The sequence below is a fragment of the Hippoglossus hippoglossus genome, chromosome 16, assembly GCF_009819705.1.
Source record: "Hippoglossus hippoglossus isolate fHipHip1 chromosome 16, fHipHip1.pri, whole genome shotgun sequence".
Lineage (NCBI taxonomy): Eukaryota > Metazoa > Chordata > Actinopteri > Pleuronectiformes > Pleuronectidae > Hippoglossus > Hippoglossus hippoglossus.
In genome coordinates, this window is record NC_047166.1 from 4,066,236 (window position 1) to 4,093,709 (window position 27,474).

A 27,474-nucleotide genomic window follows, 5' to 3' on the forward strand; every position below is an offset into this window, starting at 1 on the left:
ACAGAAAGTCTTGAAAAGCTTCGAGCTTCACAATATCAATAGTCAAATAATCAGTGTTATAGAAAAACAGAGGTCGATGCTGCTTTAAGTTTGAAGCTGAAATCAATATCTGCTCAATCACTCACTGTGTTGATTTGCTGACCAGTTTAAATAACAGATTCCTTGATGAATTGGTGACTTGACAGTTTTTGGACATATCGAGCTTCTTGCCAGTGTAAACACAACGTCGACATCACACAGACGTACAAAATATATAAATATATACAAAACATATATATGTGTGTCTCCTATGACAACCTCCAGTGCTTTGCTACAGAGATGCATTAACATTACATCTGTTTTCCATTCGTGCGTCTTCCTGTATTCGTGCTGCTTCCCAGAACCAGATCTGACGAGTTCTGCGTGTTAGGATTTCATTATAATTTTTCCTCCCCAAATAAAACAGTCTTAAATCCTTCGACGGCCTCATGGGTGATCGCAGGAAGACCAATTAACTCTTCCTCTAACGTTGGGAAGCATCCCTCACAGCGGAGGCAGACAACAACCAGGGATTTCTTGGTGTTAATTAGAATAGATCTTATTCATTGAGTTGGAATGAGCAAAGAAGAAAAAAACGCTTTAAGTGCTACCTGACTGGGAGTCCAGAGCCAGCACCAAGAGCACTCACTTAAAGGCCTCCGCCGCTCTTCCTCTGGATGTGAATCAGCAATGCATAATGTTTGGAAAGAAGAAAGACTCGACAGACAAGCAGCAGGCGGCTCGGAAATGTCTGAGGAACTTGGTCTCTGTGCTTTGGTAGAAGAGGCGTCCGAGGAGCATGGGATAAAGGCATGTGTAGCTTTTTGTGTTTGCACAGAGAAGGCCACGTTATTGAAAGATCCCCCCCCGTGTGTTTATCAGGGGGCGACAAGTGAAAAGTTCACCGTGGACAAAGATCTGACGTCAAAACAGAGTCCTGACCAGCCTCCTCCCCTTGGCCTTGATTCGAGGAAACGTGGCGCTCGTCTCGGTGCTGATCGGATGCGAGCCAAGAGGAGTGTTCCCGCCTTTCCTCCTCAACAGGAAGTCGACGCTGGATGATGTCATGGCGTAGAAGACGTTTCCTGTGGCAGGGATGACCAGTTCTGCATCAAGAAATAAACACACACACAATTCAATAGAGCTTCTGATACCATCGGTACTCAAGAAGTGACAATGCAAGGTGGGTTCTGGTGGTAGAGACGTTGTGGATCATGTGCTGGAAGGGAACCTTGTTGCATGTACTTTTATACTTGTTTCTTGTCTTTTCTCTACTGTTACTGTCGTATAAATACACAAAATGTCTCCTGTTTCCACATCACACTGGTATTCATTAAATTAGACCATGATTGGCTCCAAACTAGAAACAAAGCACCGTCGTGTCACGTCCTGAAAGGTGAAAACAGACACACTCTCCTCCTTCCTACAGTACAAGTTACATATATGAATGGGTGAATTTGGGGCTCAAGTTTCTATTTTTACCCATCATGCTTCAGCAGGTTTTGGTTGCCTGCAGGTAAATCGTCCCTGTGGAGAAATAAAGAGCTGAAACGAATTGACTGAACTGCAGCGGCTATCGACTTCTCTTATCTGCATTCGTATGGAGATGGCTGTTAATAGAGATTAGCGAAAAATGTCGTCTGGACCTAAAACACCTACAAGAAGCATCGATGTCGATGTTGTGTCTCGACTTCAGCTCCATTGTTGTGTCTCGCGTTGCAGGTCTTTGCCCGGACATCTTCTGTCTACACCGGAAGCCCCAACATATTAGTCATTGTCCCCAGAGGCTAATTCATGGTCAGACAATAGCTGATGGGCTCCGAGATCGAGGGCTCATAGTGTCTCGCTCCAAGGACGACAGGGAAACAAGAAGAAACTTGCAAACTGGAGGAGCCAGGGTTCAAACTACCGACTTTCTGGTTAGTGGACGACCCACTCCACCTTGGAAATCCTCCCCTCGTTTGCGAAGGTGATGATTTTCTCTCCACATGGCTGCTAAAGCCGGTGCTTCACTAAAAAACAACAAATAACTGGTCTAGAAACACAATCTATATTTCCAACATGAGTTTCTAACAGTGCTGTGGGAGGAGTGCAGTTGTTTTTATTTTGCCACAGTGGAAATGTTGTACATCTTTACCTTTTGCGTCGGGCAGGAGCTGGATCAGCTCGTACTTGGACGTCTGTTTGGGGTCCTGATTGTGCTTCTCTAAGGCAGAGCTAACCACAGTGGGGGTCTTGTCGTTGCTCGTAACCTGAGGGGGGGGGGGGAGAGATAAACAACAGTGACTCTAGGACGGCTTGATTTGCACTAACGACATCCTGCGTCTTATCCCCAGGGTCCGATTCTGATCACTATCATTACAGGATCCTCGCTGATAATTGCAGCGTGTCGCAGATAATTTGGGACGTGTCGTGTTAACAGTGTCACGGCCGCTGCTGTCAATCAGAACCAAACGACCTGAGCTCCTACCAGAATGCTTCGGTACATGTTTCCATCGTGCAGGTCCATCCCTATCCTGATGATCCGCATGTCTGGCCCGGACCCTTGCACGTTGTTGGGGGGGTTGTTGCCGCAGGAGGCCGATCGGCGGTGGGACTTTGTGGGCGTGGATGGAGTCAGGGTGTCGGGGGTGGACTCGGCGGTGGAAGGGGACGTTTCCACATCCAGACAGGACACAGATGGAGATCTCATGTGCTGCAACAGAACAAAACAGGGCTTTGGTGATGATTGTTTCTGGTGATGATTGTTTCTGGAGACTAACGACTGGGCAGGTTTACATGTTGATTACACCGCTGCTCGCTTCTGCATTAATTAAAACACTTCCTATTGGTTTCTGAGTAAAATAGACGGAAGCAGCGGAGAAACTGACCCTGAGCCTACATGGATATTTACATTGGGGCTATTAACTCTCTGTTTATCTTTCAAATTGCCGTCGTTCCACTTCTCATGTTACATAAACAATTTTACCTTTGTGAGTTTTGATAGCAGGTTATTGACGGGCGAGGGGAAGTCAAAGAGGCTGTCGCTGTCGCCCGCCAGACTCGTCCGCGAGCTGCTCAGGCTGTCGACAACAGGAAAGTCACAAACAGTCAAATTAAGGCTGGAAATAATGATTTACTAATTAATCAACCAATAATTCAAGCAATAATTCAGAAATGTGTTTTTTGTGGTTTGGAATTCTGCTTGAATTGAAATGTGCGAGACTTGTTAGGGACATTAAAAAAAGAAAAGTCAATATCGATCCCGCAGAATGTTGATATGACCTGATGTAGTAAAACAAATCAAGCACCAAAACACCGTCATAATTCCCATGATGCAATGCAGTAGGGCCTGTCCCTGGACTGCTGCTGCCTGGTAAACTCCCACGTCTTTCAAAACCCACGCCTCCAGTTTGTCACACGGGAAAGTACACATCTAGTTATAACTGTTTTCAAACTCCTTATGACATGTACAGTAAATTAAATATGTGCCTATACTTATTATGACGATTACCAAACAACCAAAATCCAACTGTATCTTATGAACTTAAGGCCCCTTTAATGTAATTTCTTCTATCCACTGTGTGTGTCAGTGTGTGTGTGAGAGCAGATTCTTACTCTGGACACTGTGTGATGATGACTGTCGGAGTGGGGCCGCGAGGGCTCGGCTCGCCGGGTGCTTCGATTTCATTGGACAGTCTGTAACTGATAGAGATCGTCAGAATTAACGATAGGTATCTTCCAACCAATGTATTCATTTCAACGAGAGCAATAAGAGTGAATGCATGCCCCTGGTGTATGTTTACCACTCCTCCTCGTTTAGTGTGGGGACACTGTGATACCAGTGCATGAAGGACTCGTCCGTGCTGAACACACAGTTTTTGCAGGAAGACTGCAGGAGGCGGATTTGAGCCAAAACCTCAAATTCCTGCAAATACAAAAAGTTTCATAATAAAAAATAAAACACCACCCACACGTTAAGTGGTCTAGTATAACTGTGAAACTGTTTTCACTTCACAGCACCTTCCACTTCATCATCTCCTCCCTCGGATACTCTGTTACCTCTGCTCGCTCTGATATGCTCTCACTGTAAAACCATCCCTCGTCTATCTCTTCTTACTGTGGCTCCTATTTTCTCAGGGTCACGAGGTTTTTATCAGGGTGCTTCCATTCCTCCTGTCAAACTCCTTTTATACCCAGAAGCTTATTTTGGCTGCTTCACTTGTTGAAAACTGTTCATTATCAAAGCATCAGCTAAGTTTTCAGCACTGTTCATTTTAAGAGCATGAAAATAGATCGTGTATTAAACTTCTGACCTTTATATTTCAGCATAATACGTTTCACAACACTCACCCTTCTCCTTTTGTCAAAGTTGATGTAGCCGTTCTGCAAAGGAAGTGACAGGATATTAAGTTTGACTGTAAAAGACAGAGTAACTTCCAGGGTTTGTCCAATAGAGACGAGGCGAACTTACGTCGAGCCTGTCTTTGACCGCGGTGTCCAGCATGGTGAGGTCTGTGAGGAAGATGCCCAGGTAGGGCACGGTGCCCTGGGCGGTGGACTGTGTGAGAGCAACAACAAAGAAAAAGGGTTTCGTCAGTTCCCCAGAGATTTCTGTCCACGTCGTAAAAAGAGATTTGACAGCGAGGGATTTCAGAGCAGCTCCTGCAGCTGTTTTCAAACGGTGGCTCACACACACAGCCGGCAGCAGCTCTGTGTTCCACTCTGCAGCTGCATGCTGGTCCATCCCTCTCACAACCCTCCATCAGACCAGTGATCCCGCTGCGCTCAGCAGACGTTACATCAGTATCGATGTTTGAATTTTGTAGGAAAACACTATTTTCAAGTGGTTTAAGGATGTAATCCATTATTAATCTAAGAGCAAAGCAATACAGCTTTTTATTAATGCGAATTTAACTAGAGACCAGATGGTAAATCAGCTGGAAGGTTTTATCAGCCGTTATCGTCCTATCACAGATGTGTATGAGGACCAATATGGGCTTAACTTTTTTTCACAGAACAAACTGCAGAAAAAGATGCTTGGGAGAAATTTGAAATTGGGAAAATACAAATATACATTCATCTCAAACAAAGAGAAAAGATGCTTGGTACCAAATTCCTCTTAAAAGTGTTTTAGTTTTTTTACTCCATCAGCACCAGTCACAGAAATTTAGGCTTCAAACTCGACCTTTAATAAAAAAACATCTACTACTCAATAAAGAGAGCAAAATGTATCATCTCCACTTCGAATGGACCGAAATCTTCCAACCTACAGTGTGTATATATATATATATATATATATATATAAATATAATGTAAAGAATATCAGGTGTTGTATCAATATCAGAAAATCAATGATGCCATCAGCCCCAAAATTACAGTATTGTTCATTTTCTGAATAAAAAAAACTTAAAACTACTTGCAGGTTAGCGTCATACTATATACTACTATATACGTCAACTTTGCACAGCAGAGCATGAACTATACACAATAAAACTCACGTCCGCCCCTTTATGAGCCATAAAAATACAGATCCTCTCTCTAAAGACATTACACTATATCTTTGTCCCCTAACTTTTACAGCCTCTTACATCATTTCCAAATATCCCAAAGTCTCCCACAAAGGCCTGTGGGGGGGGGGGGGGGGGGAACAATCCTTCAGGCGAAAATGTTTGGTATTCACACCAAACACGAGCGGCTCACTTCATGGAAATTGATCTTTTTCGTGTGTTTGAAGATCTTAAGGTTTTTGCCTCAGTGACAAACACTGGGGTCGTTTAAAGATGCTCCTCTGTGACATCATCTGAAATATCAGGCTGATTGAAAACCATCCGACACGGCGCTCGGAATAATTCACAAATGTTAAACTGTGGCCAAAAGGAGCCTGTTCAAGAGACGTGTACTATTCCAACTGTTTACAGGAGTCTTTGGTTTTCAAGTTGTGAAGGAAGTTAATTATCTTTGACCCTGCGACCTTCCACAAACAAGCCGGCCTCCCTGGAAGCTCAACCCGGATTGTGTTTTTCATTTCCTCTCCGCTCACCTTATTAAAATGTCTGTTGTTCAGCCTGTTGTCCGTGTTGGCAAACTTTGAGGTTCCCTCCTGCAAAACAAGAGCAAGAGAACGTCTGCAGGTCAAAGTTCATTCTTTACTTTGAAAAACAGCAGTTTAAAACACGATATCACGACAATATCCATTTCATAGCTGTTCTGGAGATCTTCCATTTTATCACTGATACCAGCGTTTAAGTAGAGTTTAAACGATATGGATTTGGGGGGGATATATAATTTTTCAATAATTTGGCAATGGTTGTTAATCTCTCAAACCTTTATGACAAAGACATGCGTGACTGAGGTTTGATATTTTACAGTTTAAACAGTTTAAACTTTATTTTAAATATATATAAATAGAAAGAAAAAACAAATACAACCAAATATATAGAACTTGTATTAAAAAATAAAGATATTTTTTCATGAAATAAAACACAATTGCACAACTTCTCTGCATTGTTCATTCTGTAAAATAAAAAATGTCAGCGGCAGTCAGTAAAACATAAAAGCTGATACCAATATGTCTATGAAAAAACCCAATTCTGTCAGGGCCAGTACTCTGAGCATGAATAACTTTATGATTAATTTTTATAGCATTAATAATGGTGCTTCAACACTGCTCAGTCTGCAGATCTGTCACAGCAACTCGACATTAGCCGAGAAGACAGTCTGTCATAACCACGCTATAATAAAGTGTTATTACACTGTCAAACGCTCGGATGACAGAGAGCGGTGAATCATTTCTTCTCCTCTAACTTTTTATTAGAATCATTCATCTCGCACCCTGTCTGCTCGTCACTCATCATGAACACAGGCCCTGAGATGAAGGGGAAGCGGGTGGTTGTGCAGAAGAAGAAAAAAAATCAAAGGGCAAACAGAAGGCGATGGTGTTTTCTTGGCATCAAAGACGAGCGAGAGACGCTGTCGAGTTGAAAGCAAGTGTTTGGTTGAATTCCTTCGGGGGCATCGTATGGGTAGAAATCAGAGCTAATGCAAAGGTATTGATGCTCGCTCGGCACCATTACAGCAAATCAAAACACAGCTAATCCTGCCAATCCCCCCCCCCCCCCCCCTCCCCCCCCTCGACTCACTGACAGTGTAAACTAAATATAATGCACTTCTTCAGACGGGCTCATCACACTGAAGGGAAAGTGTTGACAGAATAAGGGCAGTTACTACTCAACCAGATTAAACTGGTTTTCCGGTCTTTAAAGAAAGTCTTTAAATCTCCCACAGTGAATGTTGTTTTCAGCCGAGGATGAAGCTCGACAGTGTGCGGAGCCGCAGACGTGGACCGGGCGGCGTCAATGAATGTCTCACACTGCCGCTTCAGATCACGAGCCGCTCGTCACCGGGATGTGAGATATTAGTCAAAGTCAATGAGTTTTTTTTTTTTTTCTGTACTGAAGTTTGAGGCTCGACGGCTGGAAACCTAGAAGTGTCGGACCCAGTAGCAGGCTTTATACAAAGATGGACGACATGACATGTCCCCTGAAGTGAAGCTGAAACATCTCGACCTCCTGCTGGGGGCTGGTTGCCATTTTAAAGATGTTTAGGTCGTTCTTATCACACTGATGTAAATGTAAATTCTTCCTCTAAGTTTGGTTTTAATTATTTACTTGATACCTGAATTTTAGAATATAGGACAAGAATAAGAATTAGAGATGTGTCGTCCATTTATATTTACAGCCTATGCTGAGAAACCTTTTCTCCAGCCCTCAGGCCAACAGTCATGTTTTTATCATGAAGCAACACAAGCGGTCAAATGACACAATATCTATAACAAACATCATCCAGGCGTGAACCTCTCACTTCAAAGTTATTTTAAAAATAGTGAAGTAAAGTAAAGTAAAAGTGAAACCAGTCAGAGCCCGACGGCCCTTCTTACTTCACACAGTTTTAAAAAGGGTACAGAACATATTTCCAGTAAACCCACCTCCTTCAGGAGCTCTCGACTCTGGGAGTAGTTGTCCTTCTCGGAGAATATTTCCGACAGTTCCTCGTATCTCCTCACCACCTCCCTGAAAAGGAGACACAGTTTATTTACAGCAAGCGCACATTCATATTTCATTATTTTTGGAGCAAATGAAATGTGCTGAGTATATATCTGAGTATATTTCGTCAAAGTGCAACATGAGTCTTCTCGGGCTTTATGTTGTGAGGACGACATCACTGAAGAGACATGTTCTCATTTAAGTTAAAGGAAAGAAACATTTACGTCTTTACGAGGTTGAAAGTTGTTCGGTGAAAGTGTCTCGAGGGCGACACCAGTTTCCTGTAACGATGTTATAAAGAAACTTTCCTGGTCCTGACCACACGCGACATTTACAGTAAACAGCTTTGTTAAAATATGTATTCTAATCTTATTTTTTTCAAAGCATCTAAGAATTATTATAACGTATATTTATCTTCCTACAAGGACGTATAGGTCAACTTGTATTAGTTTTGCTTAATTCTGTTTCAGGTCCAGATTAACATTCAAAAACATTTATTTCACCGTTTGAAACAAACTGTTTAGTCTGTAAAATATTGTTTTTCTGATAAACAGATAAAACAAAACCTGAGACAAAAGAAAGAGCTGCTGAATTTACTGCGTACATAATGTTCGAACTGCAACTTTTACTGTAAAGCACTTACTTTGTTATGAAAGGTGCAACTGCATATTATTATTATAATTATTATTATTATTATTAGTGTTTATCATTTAATATATCAAATGTATGACAAGCCTACATAAAAATGTTTAAAAATACAGTGTATATTTGGGACGTATTAGTTCATGTTATTTCTTAATATCTTTGGTCTTTTTTTTTGTTATTGTGTTTAACTTGGGGTTTTATTTACCATCCCTCTCTTTTGTAATTGTAATTTTCACGAGGTTTCTGCTTTGAAACAATTACAATATATTTTCTGTCCGTATGAAAAGACCGAGTTCATCCACGGACCTGTCGGTGTCCTGCCACGTCTTCCTGAGCCGGTGGATGGGGTTACTCTGCAGAGCGGACACGATGGCGTACAGCGAGGAGAAGTTCTTTCTGCCTCGGCACTCCTGTTGAATACACACACACACACACACACACACACACACACACACACACACACACACACACACACACACACACACACACACACACACACACACACAGATGAATACACACAATGTAAGTGAGAACACCTGTGGGGTTGAGTTCTGGCGAGTATTAAATTACAGCATCAGCCTCATGTGCTGAATAATACATATACAGCTAAAGAGGTTTTTTTTTTTTTCAAAGGATACCAGAGGCGTATTTGGCGTTTTGGCAGCAGACCAATAATATCTCGCTTTGCCAAAGAGGAAACTGGATTCTGTGTGAGCGCGTGTTTTATGTGCACGTGATGACAAACAACAGCTTCATAAAGGAATTAGCGGCTGAAGCAGCGTTCACAGGGAGAGAAGCTCTGAGAAGGAATAAAAACCCTCCGAGGACGGGAGCCTAACCTGTCACTGCTCGGTATTTTAAAAGAAGCTGATTATTCGAGCGCAGGAACCCAAACACTCAGTTAATCCACATTTCCTCTCGTACGAAGCTGTGGTTTCTTAAGCAGATTTACAGTCTAGCTGTTCGCCTCCAGGTCAGATTGTTCTGACTCAGCACATTACCGGTGTTCGTGCAGGGCACATTCTCCTGAAGGCGTAGGAGACGGTGTGTGCACATCCAGCTTCAAAGGAAACTGCTGATTTTCAATAATTTCTCATTCTATCTTCAAAAATCAAAACTTCCAGATGCCCTCGAACGGAGCACGATTTTGTTTACTGCTGCCGAGACACGAAAAGAAGCATAAATCAAAAATCGTCGTTAATTTGTTTTTGCTTTCAGCTCTTTATTAAAGTGAAATTACAAGTGGAGTCGCAGCAGAAGCCAAGCAGACTGACTTTGTGAAGCTGTGTGCACAGTCAGAGCCGGGAATAGGATTATGGTTTCGGGGATTAAGTGGGTTTATTGTAGGAAAATGCACAGTGGAGCGCTTTGGAAGACTTGAAACCCCCGACTGACACTTTTTTAATTCAGACCAAGCCCCATGTTTCATTCCCACACTGTACAAATGCATGTTTGTGGCATCACTTCTGTGACCTTGTGGGTTTTTTTTGTTCCACTCACCTCTGCCACGCTGATCCATTTCTCCAGCAGCCGCGCTCTCTGCTGGCTGCGCAGCATCGTCGCGCAGAGGCACGACGCTAAAACGGCGTTGGCCAACTTGTTGAACTGCCGCACCGTGGCCCGGACGGACCAGCAGACGCCCTCCCTCCCCTTCTTGTCCCTCTGAGACCACAGCGAGCCGAGGCAGTGGTACGGCACCAGACGGACAAACAGCTCCTGGGAAGGGACGGCAGTTTAGCTTCTGTCTCTGGCTTTCGATTGATTTCAAGATTTTATTGCAAACGTTTGAGGCCCGTTCTGGAACTTCACCCGAGCTCAGTTCAGACCACACGTGCCCGGTTGTAACCTGAGGTCCTGAGGGAAGATCAAACTCCTTCTCCTCTTTTAAATCTCTCTTACAGACACAGAGGTGTGTTTTCTCCTTGTTTCGATCTCACTGTCAATTTAAAATCATTTTATATTGTTTTATTTTAGCTTGTTTTTACTCTTTTCTCATTTTTAACATTTGTTTTTCGGTATCTGTGCTCGAAAGCTGTGGTATCTTCAAATAGACTAACTGTTAAATGTCAAATTTTTCCATTTTTTACTTGTAACTCTGTTTTGAAAGGTGCTATATAAATAAAGTTTATTATTATTACATTATCTTAAATGCAAGTGCAGGCAGTTGGATGCAAACACATTATTTTCTGTAACTTGTCAGAATAAACCAAAATCATTTCAAAAAGCGAGTTGTGAATTGTAAATTTTACCGTCAATTATCAATATTTTGCTTTGGGCCACTTTAAAAAACAAATCGGTGAACTCACCGACTCGGTCCTGGTGAGCTGCTCAGCGATGAGCGGGGCAGGAAATCCCAGGATGCTGGTGGGTTCAAACTTGGAGGCGTCAGGGGGAGAGCTGGGGAAACCGCTCTGATCTGCAAGAAGTGAAGCTGTTCACTTAAAAACAGTTCGTCACAGATTCTGCAACACATCCGTACTTTAGTTTGTAAGCTGTAGAAAACCGCCTCCTGCTTCCTGTTGCTCCTCCCTCCCTCACCTCCTGCTTCCTGTTGCTCCTCCCTCCCTCACCTGCTGCTTCCTGTTGCTCCTCCCTCCCTCACCTGCTGCTTCCTGTTGCTCCTCCCTCCCTCACCTCCTGCTTCCTGTTGCCCCTCCCTCCCTCACCTCCTGCTTCCTGTTGCTCCTCCCTCCCTCACCTCCTGCTTCCTGTTGCTCCTCCCTCCCTCACCTGCTGCTTCCTGTTGCTCCTCCCTCCCTCACCTGCTGCTTCCTGTTGCTCCTCCCTCCCTCACCTCCGGCTTCCTGTTGCTCCTCCCTCCCTCACCTCCTGCTTCCTGTTGCTCCTCCCTCCCTCACCTGCTGCTTCCTGTTGCTCCTCCCTCCCTCACCTGCTGCTTCCTGTTGCTCCTCCCTCCCTCACCTCCGGCTTCCTGTTGCTCCTCCCTCCCTCACCTCCTGCTTCCTGTTGCTCCTCCCTCCCTCACCTGCTGCTTCCTGTTGCTCCTCCCTCCCTCACCTCCTGCTTCCTGTTGCTCCTCCCTCCCTCACCTCCTGCTTCCTGTTGCTCCTCCCTCCCTCACCTGCTGCTTCCTGTTGCTCCTCCCTCCCTCACCTGCTGCTCCTCCCTCCCTCACCTCCGGCTTCCTGTTGCTCCTCCCTCCCTCACCTCCTGCTTCCTGTTGCTCCTCCCTCCCTCACCTCCTGCTTCCTGTTGCTCCTCCCTCCCTCACCTGCTGCTTCCTGTTGCTCCTCCCTCCCTCACCTGCTGCTCCTCCCTCCCTCACCTCCGGCTTCCTGTTGCTCCTCCCTCCCTCACCTCCTGCTTCCTGTTGCTCCTCCCTCCCTCACCTGCTGCTTCCTGAGGCTCCACCTACAGAATCTATACAGGAAGTCAGCTCACCTGAGTCCCGCCCCCTGAACAGAGGCCTGCAGGCCGGACACATGACGGAGGCCTCACCCCTCAGAGTGTGTCCATGAAAGATGTAACTTTGCCTTGTTTGCTGGTCTGTTAGTGAACAGATGTGATGTTTAAGTGGAACTTTCTTACTTTAGCAGTAAAATTGACAATATTTGAGTGAGTGTTTAGTTCTGTTTTCACCCCCTGTCTGTCTGTCTGTCTGTTTGTGTGAAAGCTGTGTTCTGAGTCGGGGATGTGTCGGTGCTGTGCTATAAGGAGCGTTTTCCTCCCAGGGAAAAAGAAATGGATCTTGATGAACAAAATCAGACATTAAGGGAAGTGATGTCTTATTTTTCTCTGGTCGAGGCAGATGGCCGCCCACATTGAGTCTGGTTCTGGAGGTTTCTTCCAGTTAATGAAGGGGGGGGGGAGGGTGGTGTTCTCTCCATTAGCCAAAGTGCTGCTAATTGAGGAAACTGTTGTGTTTCTCTATAATTTTATAATTTGTGATTTGCTGCAGGTTGATTAAATTTAAGGGGACAGTTTGGCATCATATTGTATATTTTCTCCCTTTTTCAGAAACCATTACAGACTAATCCCAGTTAAAATAATCAATTGGGAACCCTGAGTCCATTCATTGATGGTTCCTGAGGCAAAATATTAAAGGACTCATTCTTAAATTTACTCAAATGTCCTGTAGGTGCAGCAGTTTCTCTCAGATCTCTTTTGCAAGATAATGGCGATCACCGTCATCATCATGACTAATTGTCTGGGAACCAAGGATGTGTGTCTTTCACTAGATAAGAGAAAACCTTTGACCTGGTCATTGTGATACTAGAAAAACAGTTATTGGTTCATCCTCTGGAGACCATGGAGGTTTGTTTTTCCATTTTAGCTAGTGGATTGAACATGGCTAAACATGAATAGACCCACAGTTTTGGATTTCGTAGCAGATAAAGTGATAAAACAAGTATATTTCTACAGGTAAACCTCGTCCATCGAGGCCTTAACGCTGTCATTTCCATCCCAGTTAAAATACCGACCTCTGTGGGTGTCGGGGAGCAGGGCTTTCTCGCTGAGCTCCTCTGCGATCCTGAGGAGGCAAGCGCGGAGGTCGGCCGCAGAGGAGGAGTCCTGAGGGAGCAGGGGAGCCAGACGCAGCAGACGAGAGGGCTCCTTCAAACTCTTGAAGTCCTCAGGAAACTCCGTCAGCCATGTTCTGAACACAGTGCACACCGCCCTGAGAGGACGGAGGGAGAAACACCAGAGGTGAGCAATTCTTCATTTTGATGGAGGGAGGTGATTTTAAAGGACCTGTGTCTGTTTCGGACGCAGATAAACAAACTGTTGCAGCTGGGAATCGATGGAGTTTATTGATATTTTTCCAAGACGTCTAAAAAAGTTGCCAAGAAATCACGTTGTCAAGGGGCTCAGACAAGAAAAGCAGCTTAGAGATGGGTCCATAATTCAGAGGAAGCCGAGGATCAAGATTGTTTTCCTTTAGCAGAAGATGACAGAGCGCCTGCTTTTACAAGACACAATAAGAAAGTCGAATCAGAAAGTCGGCCTGGAACAAAGTGCAGCATCTGCACATGAGAAATTATATTAGTGAGATAATATCTTGTAATGAAAAGAGACTGACCGAGCATTAGATCAAATTTAACTACATTAAGTGATTGGTCAGACTTGATTCACTACTTGTTGACAACACTGGGGTTTAACTTCTTCTTCTTCTTCTTCTTCTTCTTCTTCTTCTTCTTCTTCTTCTTCTTCTTCTTCTTCTTCTTCACTCCATAACAAGTCTGATCACTTTATCTGTGAATTAAGTTAATTTTACACCATCTGTGTTGTAAATTTTATTCAATTACTTGTTTGTTTATATTATCACCTTTCAATAATTATTTTCTTTTATATAATTTATCGTTTTTTTAAACTGCTATTATAGCTTTTAAAATATATTTAATCAGTCAATTGTTGAACTGCAGTAACTTGTATGAAAGGTGCTGTTCAACTAAAGTTAGATTTTTATAGTAAATTTAATTGGGTACATTTTAGTCAAATTTTCATAAAACGTTCATATCTGTGCATGAAACGTATTAGAAAAATTAGAGAAATGTATTATTGATATGGTTTCACATTTCTTTAACCTTCTTTCTCTTGTTCGAAGCTGCATTGAAATATTTGTTTTGTATTAATGAGTGAAGAGTCATTAGCTCAATTAGCTCATACAGAGAATGATCTCCCGTCTCAGCACTTCCTCTCACAATCCAGAGCATTTTATTAACAGGGAACATTTTCATTACTATTTGAAATAATAAAAAATGAAAGCTGCCTTTATAATAATAACATTTCCCCCAAACCAGCAGCAGGAAGCACAACAGACTTTAGAGGACGCAGCTCTGCCTCACAGATCCACACTCAATACACAGAAACAGTCTAAAAGCTCCACTTTGATTTTAAATAGCATTTTGAAAAGCTCACTTGTTGAAAGCCTGTCTCATGTGGCTCCTCTCGCTGTCCCCTGGTGGATTCTCCAATCTGTGAGCAGAAACGAAAAAGTTAGAGCAGCAGAAAACACAAAAGCTTCAAAGTATCAGCCGGCTTCAGATTTGTGCTCCTGCTGCGTCGGGTCATAAATATTTCTCCTGCTTTGCCATGAATGTATTTATGGCTTGTTTCTCTAAAGATGCTTTTTAGCAAAGGTGGCGTCCTAATGCTCCCTGAGCTTGTTGCCAGGAAGTTAAGTGCACGGAACTGATTCTCTTTTGTGTTGCGTCTTTCAGAAAACTTTCCAAACAGGTGTTTCATACACATAACTCCATTATTCAATAAGGACTTTATAAAAGAACCAAGAGCTTCTTCTTTTTGCTGAGTCGTGCTGCTGAGAAAAACCCTCAGCTACAGCTCTTTTAAATGACCACACAGATGCTTCCTGCGATTTGAAGAAGTGTCTAAATCTAATGACGCCATTAATCTAGAAGCTGCTGTTATTGGACAAGAGAAATTTCAATGTTAAACTAAAACCTGTTTATCTTGTGTACACTGATTAATCAGTTTTGCGGACTCCAATTGTATCGTATATTTGTACATCATACCTGCCTATATACTTATAACGTCCACACATGCATATATGTATACGTGTATTTACATGTGTACATATTTTTCAGTATCTCAGTATACAAAAAGTACAAATACAGTTTATATCCTCGTGCAGTCATCCTGTTCCACTGCACTTTAGTCAAGTAAGTTTCTCTGCAAGTAACATTTTCCATCTGTAGTAATGAGTCTATATTATGTACACATTCTCTATATTTTTATTATTTTATTATTTTATTTTATTGCTCATTTTATTCTATTTTACACTTTCATGGGTTCTCTTGTCAACAAGTGAATTTCTTATCTTCAGTACTTTGGTCTACAACCAAACCAAAGTATTTATTTCTACAAGTCTCATTTGTGCTATGTGTTTATCGCTATTTAGCAAAAGTCATAACTTACTGATATTAGCATTAAATTCAAAGTCTCACAGAGCTGCAGCTCTTTAGGGTCAATTTTGATGATGTAAGCACGTGGACCACCTGCATTAAAGGCCCCTTCAAATCCCCTGCTGTTAGTTTAATGGTGGAGAAAAATGTTTGCTGCGTCAGGCACACGGTTTAAAATGGTTTTACTTCATCTCGAAACCTGCAAATAAACCAGTAAGTGCCATCACCCGTTGGCTGTAATCCAGTTGTACTTTCAACTTTGCTCGTATAAGAATGGATTTGCCAGCGAGAGAGTTCACTTCTGCAGGAGATGGTTTCACTTTGTGCATGAGCAGACGGTTTGTACCCCTGCCTGTGTGGGAGCATATCTGGAAAATGTCCCCTTTAAAAACCTCCCGGAGAAGCAAAATCCCCTTACCCGACAAAAACCCCAAACCCCGTGCCGATAAGAGGAGAAATCCTTTGTTACCTGTCACTGAGGATGTCCAGCACTCTCTCCGTGGAGGTGAAGGAGCGATAGGTGGAGAGGAAGATGGTGATGAAGGACGAGTCTCCCAAAGAGAAGGAGTGGAGGAGGTGGAGCACCAGCTTCTCCTCTGTTCCTGCTTTCACACACTGGGAGCGAGACACCCGTGACTGGAGGAAGGAAAAAGACAGGAAGTCGATGTTTGTGCTGGTGTGAGGATTTTGTCCGATCTGTCACCGACTGCAGGTCTTACCACTGGACTGGTGGGGCCGACATGCTGCTGCTTGACCACCACGGTGTAGATGACTCCATCCTCCTCTTCCTCCAACACAGTGGACTGCAGAGAAACCGGGACACTGTTACCAGTAACCAGTGCAGTGCTCATTGTAATCCTGCCCATTTGTCATGTTCTGTTCTCTTCTGTGTTAATCATCTGGAGATATGTCAGAACTCTTCCTCCTCATTAGTGAGTCCTCCTCAAACTGTTCCACAATATGTTTACTTTTATTCACTATTATATTCACTTTTTATCATTTGTGTACTGGACGCTGTGTGCAGAACTTTTTATGAACGGTCAATGGTGCAGATGGAAATTAAAAAACGTTTTCATCCTACCTGGTTTATCTGCAGTGAAGATTTTAGCCAATTTTTTTTTCACAACATATTTATTGCCGTTCAAGTGTGTGGCTTATATATGACTCTGAATACTTTAATGAACGGATTTTTATTGTTTCATACATTGCATGTTGGCTCTAACAGGCTCAGTGTCTCGTGCGTGTTCCAGAGTCAGACTCACCAGGTCGAGAGGACAGTACCAGGTCGTCTTCATCGGTGAGGGCTCTGCCTGAGGAAGAGACGCAGACAAACATTAATGACAAACTTCAAAAGACCATAGTCCCCTTAAGGTTGTTAATAACAGGCAGTTGAGTTGATAGTCAGAGATAAACAGGAAATAAATAAATGTGTCGAGTACAAGATACAATATCATCATTCTTTGGGGCTTAGTAGGTTCAAAATATTCGAATAAACACTCAGCACACACATTTACTGCCTTTGCAAGCTAAAGCAACGTGCTCAGGATTTTAATGTTTCAGCTGCACTCACATTCTACTTATTGTTATTGTTCTTATTTAATAACTAGTTTTGTTGTTTAACGACAACTTTTTTTTACTTTTACTAAAAAAAGTACAAGCATTTTCCTTGGCAGCATTTGTGTAAAGTGTTCTCATTAACTACATATCGACACACAACAAAGTAGAGTTACACACAGCAGCAGATGATTCATGGCCCTTTAACAGGGATCAGAAGAGAAAACAACGATGTGAGCCCCTTTAACACAGGACACAAACAAACCCACGAACATTTGGCCTTTGTCATTAGTGTGAAAGAGTAAAAGATGCAACAGTTCATCCACAGGCTGGATAACTCTCGTCATCCACTCCAGATCCGTTCAGCATTGATATAAACATGACGACCGTGGTGGACGAACTAAATTCTGTCATTCAGGGACGAACAAACACTGTAAACATCCCTGTCCCCTGCCCATGACAGTGCTGCTGAACCAGAAACCTTGGACTCACTGTTGCAGCCTCAAAATAAGTATTTTAAAAACACTCACTTCCCAACTGAAGTGTCTCACAGGGACGCTCAGACACGTGAGCACCGACCTGTGAATGAGTCTGCACAGCTCACTCTCAGTGATGTGAAGGACATCAATCGCCATTTTAGTGAGTTTACCTGCATGTACTAATTTGGTTGTAAAAACTGTATCACAGTAGCACTTCCCACCTGATACCAGCACACACTGACACTCAGCAGAACCCAAACCTCCACCGAGGCCCATCAGTCCCTTTTTGAATTCAATCAAGTTCCACCGAATTTCACACTCATAGATATCAGTCCCCTAAATAGTTTAAGATCCTGCACTTGTCTGTGTTAATTAAAAAATTCCCAGACACACATCACATCCTGCCAAGCTTCGTGGAAATCCTTTCGTTGTTTTTGTGTAATATCGTTTACAAACAAAACAACAAAACATTGATATCCATATTTAGGTGTCTAAGGTTAGTTCCTACAGTAAAGTTGCCGTAAACAGAATCTTGAGGATGACACTTGTTTTCATTCCTGTGCCGTGACTTATCGTGGGTGGGGCAGCCATTTTTTTGTTTACATCCAGTTCACGGGTTTCTGCATTGAGCTACAAACAGCGATCACCCGACGCTGACGCCATTTAGCCGTGACTTTTCTTTCCATGATTAATAATGCATGAGCCGCACACGGCGGAGTGGAGTCATCCCGAGAGTCTGGTGAAATCTCTCGCACACTCGTCGTGAGTCAACAGGTTAGAGCTGCAAAAACACACGAGCAACACCTTGGGAACACACACACACAGACACAGACACACACTGAAACCCAACAACAAACTAATGATCTGCCTTTCATTCATTTTGCATGCACTGACTTGTGAGCTCTCTCATATGCAAATGGAAGGTCGCAGCATGAGCCATGAGAATAAAGTGAGCTGTGGCCGCTGTGGCCTGTGGTCTGCTATATTCTCCCCGTCCAACCTGGGCTGTAATTAGCTGTAATAAGCACATGTTAGCCTCTATTAGCCTCTTTCAAATTACCCTGACTTGGCTTGATCGAAGGTCAACTCCAAGCAGCAGCAGCAGCTCCTGGCATTCACAAAGGATCCTGCACTGCACTGACTATAGGATACAGCCTGTGCATCAAACCTGTTAAACTAGCTACCTGTGCAAACTCTGCTGTTTTCTGTGTGCCGGCAATTCCATCTTTTCCATAAAATAACCTCACGCACACACGGAAAGAAAAATTCAAAAACAAAATAGTTACCTTTCGCTCTGCAAGTCCAGACAGGACCCTGAGCTTCCTGGAAAACTTCAGGATAAAGCTAGACATGGCATTTTCACTTTCCCCATTTTCTCTCATTTGTCGTTCTCTCCTTTTGGTTTGGTTCTTTCTTCACCTCTTCTTCCACTAACAGTCGTCCTGGATCTGTGCGTTTATGTCTTTAACGTCTCCCTCTTCACACTTTATGGCTCTGTGTCACAAAGACACACCTGAAGCAGGAGCTAAGTCCGGCCCCCCCGAGCCTGCATCACCTTGGCACACCCATTATACACACACACACACACACACACACACACACACACACAAAGACAGGGATATGCTGGTGTTGATAGGACAACACTCCTTTTCAGGGAGTCACTTTTCTTCACAGTAGCCCATACAGGCCTTAATAATGAAATCCTCATTGAAAGACAAAAATAAAGGCCGTCATCAGTAGATGGATGGAGGGGCTCCTGCCTGCACACAGACACACACACACACACACTGACAGACAAAGGCCCTGCAGCTATTTCCAGAACAATACCCCTTCTCTTTCAAACTCCCCTCTCTGCTCTCCTGCTCTCATTGGCCGGGTGGACGACCTTCCCATGCAGATAAACCAGTTTGGCCGAGTATCCTGTTTAATGCAGCACTAAGCAAAGCGACAGTTAGCCGAGAAGGCCTCAGTCTGAGGACAGGTGGAAGCCGGATACACTTCCTCATATTTTCCATTTCGATTTCAGTCGCATGGCCGCGTGCTTAAGATTCCTGTCGTCTTATAACAAGAAGTAATGATTGTTCAGACAGCCTGTGTCTGTTTAATGACATCAGAGCGAAGACGTGTTGACTTTTTGAAGATGTGTGTGTGTGTGTGTGTGTGTGGAGAGTAGTTTCCTCATTAGTCAGCGAACAAACACCCCCCGGCTATAAACAAAATTGTTTAAAGCAGTATTTTGTATTTTTGGCCACTCGAGAGTAGAACCGGCTGCAAACACACAATTTATCATTACCACCTTATTTTGATTGTTGTGCTTCTCAGCAAAGTTTTAGGAGACATAGAGCAACATGTCCGGGCCGATCACACACAAAGGAAACTATCCCTTTGCTCTGTTTTCCTTATTCCAGAGAGCAGAGCTGGTTTATTGGGACACTTGAGATAAAAAGCACAGTTAGTGGAGCGTCAATTGACTTTTCCCTGTGAAACCAGACTGAATCTGGGTCACAGAAACAACCGGCCTCTTCTGTGCAGACATTTTTCAAAGCACATGTAATTTGCAGTTCAGCCGCCTCAGAGGCTGCTGGATAAGGATCATGATTATAGGCCACAGCGGCGAGTTATTATTCATAAAGCAGGACTCTGTGGCTCTTGTTTGTGGAGCTCATGTGATTTTCTTTTCGCAAAAAAAGCCCTGTTGGTTTTGTTTATGTTCTTTGCGAGCTCTTCTCTCGGGGCCCCGAGCTCTGCGCTTTCTTAAAAGTTCCCCAACCACCCACCCACCCACCCACCCAACCGAGAAGCAGGAAGTACACAATAAGTGGAGACAAACACAGGAAGCAGGACATGCTGTCGTGTTGCGAAGTTATTTTTCTTCCCCTCTCCTTCCATCACAAGTCGAGGCTGAGTCAACCCCTCCACCTGAACCACGACGTCAGCTACAGAAGGGCACCAGAACAGCCAACAGGAAGCTGGGTCTCCATCTTGAACACCCCCCCACCCCCCTGGTCTCAGAAAACAACCTGTTCCAACTTTTTTCCTGAAATAAATCCATGTGGTCATGTTTCCGCTGTGCCAAAAAGCTTCGACTGAACAAATACACACCACTGACGCCCTTATTTACAACCCTGTCCGTGCACCAAACAACGGGTCATAAATACATCTTCTGAAGCTTTATTTAAAGATAACCATTGTGTTTTTTATTTTTTTTGTGTGGTTCACAACCCCCGACCCCTTCCTTCCTATCTTTCTCTCTGCTCCTCTTCTCACGCTTTCATCTATGTATCCCCCGGTGCCCGTTATCTGCTCGCTTTCAAGTGAATCTCTGTGGCATTCAGGTCAAAGCTGCTCTATTCCCCTTAAAGGAGAAGGAATCCTCCCTTGGATGTGATTACTCTGTTAGATATCATCAGTCTATTGATGTTCTGCATGTTTATAGGGAATAGTTGACTCTGTGATGTGCAAACTCTGACTTAACCTTGCTCCTCTGGTTCTATATTTACAACAGTGAAGTGGGTATAGTAGCTGAGCAGTCAGCCAGTGTGTGGGCAATCAGGAGAAGGCACATACATCTGAGTCTGTTGAGGATGTCAATTGAAAACATGGACATTAATATGCAGCCAGAGCAGCCTCCACTCCTCCGAGAGGGTTTTCCACCAGATGTTGGAACATGGCTGCAGGGATTTGCTCCCACTCACCCTCAGCATCATTAGCGAGGTCAGCCACCGATGCTGGGTGATAACAATCATCAGCAGACTCCGTGTGAAACGCTCGTTAGATCATCACATAGCTGCAGCAACCTGCTCCCCCGCCTGCCTTCCCGACATCACCACTGGTGGATCTGTGTCCATACAAAATCTGACAGTCGCAGCTCCTGAGCGAGAGTTGAGCTTCTCTTTCAAGCTGTGTTTTCTCATTCTTAACACAACTACGGTTCTTACTTTTCTTGTTGCATACTCCGCTCCTTTTATTCAGATCGGTGCCAAAGAGCAAGTTTCTTTCTTTCTTAGTTTCATGTAAATATGTTCTGTCGTTTTTTTGCATAATTCTGCTGAAAAATCAAGGAACAAACCAACTGACAGGGGGCAGCAGCAGCATCCTCCCCTCTCTGCGATGGTTGTTCGGATGAGCCACAAACACAGTTGACTTCTTCCAGTGTTGTCACACAGCAGAACCTGACACTGGTGGTTGGCGTCCCACTTCATCCCAGTGGAGCTGAGTCAGGCTTCTGTGCAGGTCGGTCAAGTTCTACCACTCCAAAACTAGGAAAAAGCCTTTCTTTATGGACCGGACTTCTAACTTAACACTGTCATGTTGAAAAAGAATAAAAAAGCTTTAACTGCTGCCGGAAAGTTGCAAGAAGCCTTTTCACAGAGATTTACCTTAATCGACCCGAATGATTCAAAGCAGCCACAGCCCACGAGGTAACAATATATGTATTCATGGTCATGCAGTGTATCTATAGCCGGGGTTAAATGGAACAAGAGGTTGTATTTGTGTCGCAGGAAGTCAAACAGACAAACGCTTTAATGCACACCAACTAATAGACGGACAATAAAAACTTGACGAGGCTTTATTATCCAAATTTATGATTGTTGAGTTTCCATTTCACGTTTGGCAAAGAAGAGAACATGATAAAGATAAATGTCAAAGGGCTCAAGCATTTTCAAAAACATGTCACAACCCCCACAAACTGACCTACTTTCCACTTGCATGTTGTGAATACAACACTGAAGGAGCCTTTTCACAACAGCTGGTCCACTTACTGGGCCTCATCTGGTCTATTGAGCCTATCAACTGGTATTTCTGACTCTAGATTGAATTTAATGCTCTATAACTGTTGTTAAATGAATACCAATGTGTTTAAAGGGCTTTTTCTGCTACCAGATCGTTTATAGCTGCACATGACATTACAGTATTCAGACTTGAAATCATCACCTACATTTGTCCAGTCACTGTTTTAAAATCCATATCCTTCCACCGAACAAGCGAACAGGCCCTGAAACGCAGGGCAAGTTGCCAAAACCTCGTTATTTAAAAAAAGTAAAAGTACTTTTGAAAACCTGAACCTGAAAACACACTTTGTTTCCTCCATCACAAACCTTCGTTGTTCACTTGAGCCGAGTCCCTTCATGCATCCTCGCTCACACGACCACGTTTGCCTCATTAAAGAATGAGCGAGCGGTCGTATTGGATTCCACTTGACAGAGCGTCCTCGGAGACGGGCCGTGATACTGGATACCGCTTACGGGGGGGGGAGCAGGTGTACGCTGCATCGACCAGCTTAACCACCACATGGATAATTAACTGCGAGGTCCAGCGGCCGCCTTGTGGCATGACCACGGAGGAAGTCGGCTCATTCTGAGGGAGTGAGTGCGATTTCTGTTTTTAGACCGAGAGGAGTTTCTTACACCCTGATGTTAGGTTGAAAAACCCCTGTGCAGGTCATGTGTGAGTGGGGCAGGACAGTCGGTCAGCAGCTTGTCATCACTTGCAGCTATTCTGACGTTTTTTTATCACGCGCAAGGAAGAAGAAGTGAAACTTGTCCACAGCTGAAGAAAACACTGCTGTAAACCAACTGCACATAAACACCCCAGCTGTTGGTGAAGGATCCGATAAGGCTCCAACGAACCTCCCCCCCCCCCCCAACTCACTAAACATTAACAGAGGTGAAGGATCGTGGGAAATTCACCTACACCATGAACCTTCCAACTTCCTCTGTTTTAGTTCAACTTCAGTTCAGGGGGGAGGGGAACCTCGGGGGGGTCGGACCGAATTACTGAACACGTGCATCACGCCAACCAATGAGGGCTGCTTCTCTTTAGTTCGGTGTCTGACGTCAGATTGTAGTGATGATGATGCTAATTGTTTCCCAGGTTTGTAAAAGTCCTCTTTTTTTTTTTGTGAAGAACTGCTCATAGGAGCAAAAAAGATAAAAAATTAAGATAAACTAACCGAAATTTGTCAGGTTAGCTTAGTTTTTTGGGTCTGAATTAAAATTAAACCCAATATTTGTGCTCATTACAGGCACATGCAGTATAAAAAGTCAATTAGACCAATGTGACTGAACCCGAACCCGGCCTGGTCCGGTATTGACACTCTAGGTTGTCAGTAGCAACCGCTGGTTCTAAATCGTGTGACACTTGTTTTTTTACTTTTCATGAACTGAAACCTCTTGCAAAATGCCTGAAGGGGTTTTGCAAACTAACCATATGCAGATGCACCACAATTTCTCCACAGTATCAAACTAGGCGCACAGAGAACAACTGTATTTGTTATGTTTGTTCAGGGTTTTTTCCCACATCTATAATCTGCTCTGTACTGGTTTGGGGCAAACTGACATGTTGGAGCCATTTGACTTGTCTGGTTCTTGCAGCTCTGCAGTGAAAACTCGGCTCCTTCACAAATTCTCCTTTTGAACGAGGTTTCTTCTTCTCGGCTGAGAGCTCGCTCACCACAAAACTCCCCTGCAGAGTGTGAACTTTATCCAATCTCATTTAATTTGCAAATTATCCAGTTTATCACGTTTGGAGCTATACTGACACTCAAGACTGGCCTTTGTCGTCACTGTGAGTGAATCACTGCACACTGGGAACATTGGCTTGTCCTTTAATTCAACCATAATAATCCATTGTCCATTTCTGTTATCATTCTGCATCTAGTTTACTTTCTTCTTCATCAGCGATGACAAGTAACCGCAACATGTGTCTGTGCCCTGAGGACATGTTAGGTTATTATTTTATTATATTGCAAAAGAAAAACAATAAATGTAATGAGACTTTCTTGTGGGTTTTGCATCTTTACACCAAAATCACATCATTTCCATGTGAATGGTTGAATTTATTCAGTTCATTGAAAACGTCAGTGGTTTGGGTGTTTGTGGTGGAAAAGCAGGAAACAGACAAACCATCTCCGTCTCTCTCTGAATGAGACAATCTCTATTCCCTCCGGGTTTTCTGAAAACCAGTCGACCACATCTGCTGTTTATTAAACAAACTGGCAGCTGAATGCAGCTCGTAGGTTTTCATGGAGGGAGTCTGCTCTAAATTCTGTGAGCTGCGAAGGCCGGGGGGGCCCTCGACAAATGAAACGTTCTCCCTCGGCAGCTCCATCACATCACCACACAGATGATCAGTATCCAAAACAATACTATTACTAACTGCCAGCGCAGACAAAAAGCTGTGAGAGATACGACAACGTCCGCTCACTCTGCTCCACCACAGCTGGAAGCTCCGGCCAGAGAAAATAAAGATGGAGGCAGAAGGAAAGAAACACTCACTTGGGAAGTATCCAGTTCATCGCTGCCGCCCCCCCCTCCCTGATTGGTGGCTCGGGGTGCCATGGTCAGGCGGTAAAGGCCGGTAGCCAATGAGAGGCACGTCGCTGGACTCCACCCCCGGCAGGTCATAACCACCTGTTCGCAGGTTACGGGGGAGCATGGTGCCGGCTGCCACAGACGGGAGGAGCACAGGAAACAATGAGTGTCTCTTCAGCAGCTGTTCAGGGAAATAAACACTTGAGTGTGTTAGGGTGAAAAAAGATGAAGCATTTAAAAAAGCTTGTGACCAGAGAAACACATATTATTATAGATCATTATTTGTGGGTGCTGATGCTGGAGTCCAGATATTATTGATAGATAATTAATAGAGAGCAAAAATATGAATAAAGCAACGTTTGGTCCCCGTTTGCCACGAATCTAAAACAAACTCCATTTTAAGACTCTGTATTTCTTTTATACATCATCTTGTCAAGATGTTATTTCACCATATGTTTTATATAAAGCACTTTTAAATGACCTGTTGATGAAAAGCGCTATACAAAAAAACATGCACTGCCTAAATGGACATTTTTAAATTAACAAGGATCTAAAACAAGGTAAGACTGAAATTATCATGATTAGATAACAAACCAATTTGTAAAAATATATGGACTAGGATTACTATAATAACACTTTTGTAATTATCGATTATTTTCTGAATCAATTAACCTTCCAGTTATTATATATTCTTGATTGATCATTTTGTCGTTAAAACATCCGAAAACGGTTTCAGGTGTCCACCTGTCCATACCTACAAAATAAATATGGGAAAAGTATGAAATATTCTCATTCAAGATGTTTGAATGAGAGAAAGTTTAGATTTCAAACAATAAATCAACTGTCAAAATAGTTTTATCATCTGATTAATGAATTGACTAAATGATGCATCTACACTATATAGCCACATTAATGTTATTATCTGAGGGGCTTTTTAAAAAAATAAATCGAATCATATTCTGGGCCTGACAGAAATCAGTGTTGGACAAATTGTGTCGCACAACTTTACTTTATCAAACACAGTGAAAACACAACTTTATGGTATTTTCTAAATGAAAGGAAAACACTACAATGAGTTAACATGTTATGATTTGTTTAACATGTTCATTGTGCCACACAGCAGGTCAGGATTTGCATTGCATGCACCCCCTCCTCATCCTCCTCCTCCTCCTCCTCCTCCTCCTCCTCCTCCTTCCATTTCCCTTTCCCCCGTTTGGCATTTGCGCTGCCATGAAGATAGACATCTAGTAAACAGTGTTACAGGAAGAGAGGTGTAGGAGGGAGAGTGATGGAGCGGTTGATACAGAACGAACGTTAACTCTCACACTGCCCTGCAGCACCAGAATGAAACCGGTTTGGCTTTGAGACCAAAATGTGCAGAAACGCTTTGTCGGCTGCTGTAAGTTTAAACTCGCACAGAATCAATCAAGCAGCCTGGCAACACTTCAATCTGAGGGAGAATGACCTGGACCCCCGTCTGCTCTCACATCCCTCGGATGAAACAGGGCTGAGATATAAAACGCCTCAGGTGTGATGGTGTGTGGAAGTGTGCCGGCACTCCCAACTTTCCACTCTGCTCTGGTTTCGGCCTCCTCCTGAAGCTCGTGGAGCTCCTGAAGCTCCTGGAGCATTAGTGCGACATTTACTTTCTCTTACTCATTGCTGTGTTTGCTGTAGGTTTGCTCATTGTGTTCCTGCTTGCGGGTGAGAGAGGAGACAGGAACATGCAGCCCTGCAGAGGAAAACAAGTCCTACACACTGTGCACTCTATTCCAGGACCAACGGCTGATGCAGAGGTCTGAATGGCTTCTATTCACTGACCAAAGCAAACAGCCCACATTTGACTGAGGTGAACACACACACACACACACACACACACACACACACACACACACACACACACACACACACACACACACAGCTGTAACTAGGTTACAGTAAGTCACACCCCATGCTCCTGTTCCCTGCTCAGTACACACAGCCATAGGGAGGTGCTGCTGTTCTGTCCTGATAATGATAGCATGTCACAGCGGATGAGAATAAAGCCTGGAGGGCTGTAAAAGTTTGTGCGCACGCTCTCTCCCACTCCCTTCAAAGCCCAGATGCGGTGACGGATGGTGACATGTGACGACGCTCAGGCCTCGGAAATGAACCCAAAACGAGCGACATAGAAGAGGAGCAGGCGAGAGGAAGAGAGGAAGAGAGGAAGAGAGATGACGGAAGCTGGGAACTCACTGGTGGTGAAGTGTCATTCGCGGGATTGCGTCCTTTCCAGCTGTGGAGCGCGGGGACCGTGCAGCTGGATCCGTGGCTCAGCTGCGGAGCGTCGCGCCCATCTGTGCCACCGCCACCCAACGACGACGAGGGAGTCTCCTCTCCCCCCACCCTCTCCCCTCTGTGTGTCTCCCCCCCCTATCAGTGTCCCCCACGCCGCTCGTGTGTCCAGCCTTCAGCAGCTGATAGCGCACTTTGCTCTGACTCCCTCTCTCCCTCCCTCCCTCCCTCCCTGCTTCTCCTCTCCTCTCCTCCCTCTCTCTCTCTCTACCCCCCCACCCCC

General features: G+C 43.9%; 1 protein-coding gene across 1 annotated transcript; it reads right to left on the minus strand.

The window, feature by feature from the left end:
* Positions 1 to 27,280, minus strand: rgl2 (ral guanine nucleotide dissociation stimulator-like 2). The gene is given in 21 exon segments (XM_034610044.1): positions 1 to 1,124; positions 2,156 to 2,270; positions 2,489 to 2,713; positions 2,987 to 3,080; positions 3,616 to 3,702; positions 3,804 to 3,925; positions 4,351 to 4,383; positions 4,472 to 4,558; positions 6,041 to 6,100; positions 7,985 to 8,069; positions 8,994 to 9,097; positions 10,188 to 10,403; positions 10,994 to 11,103; positions 13,130 to 13,326; positions 14,568 to 14,624; positions 16,041 to 16,207; positions 16,291 to 16,374; positions 16,834 to 16,881; positions 24,882 to 24,914; positions 24,916 to 25,098; positions 27,153 to 27,280. Coding segments are annotated over 20 exon segments (2,232 nt in total). The 5' UTR covers positions 25,042 to 25,098; positions 27,153 to 27,280; the 3' UTR covers positions 1 to 942.
* Between the last annotated feature and the right edge of the window lie 194 nt (positions 27,281 to 27,474).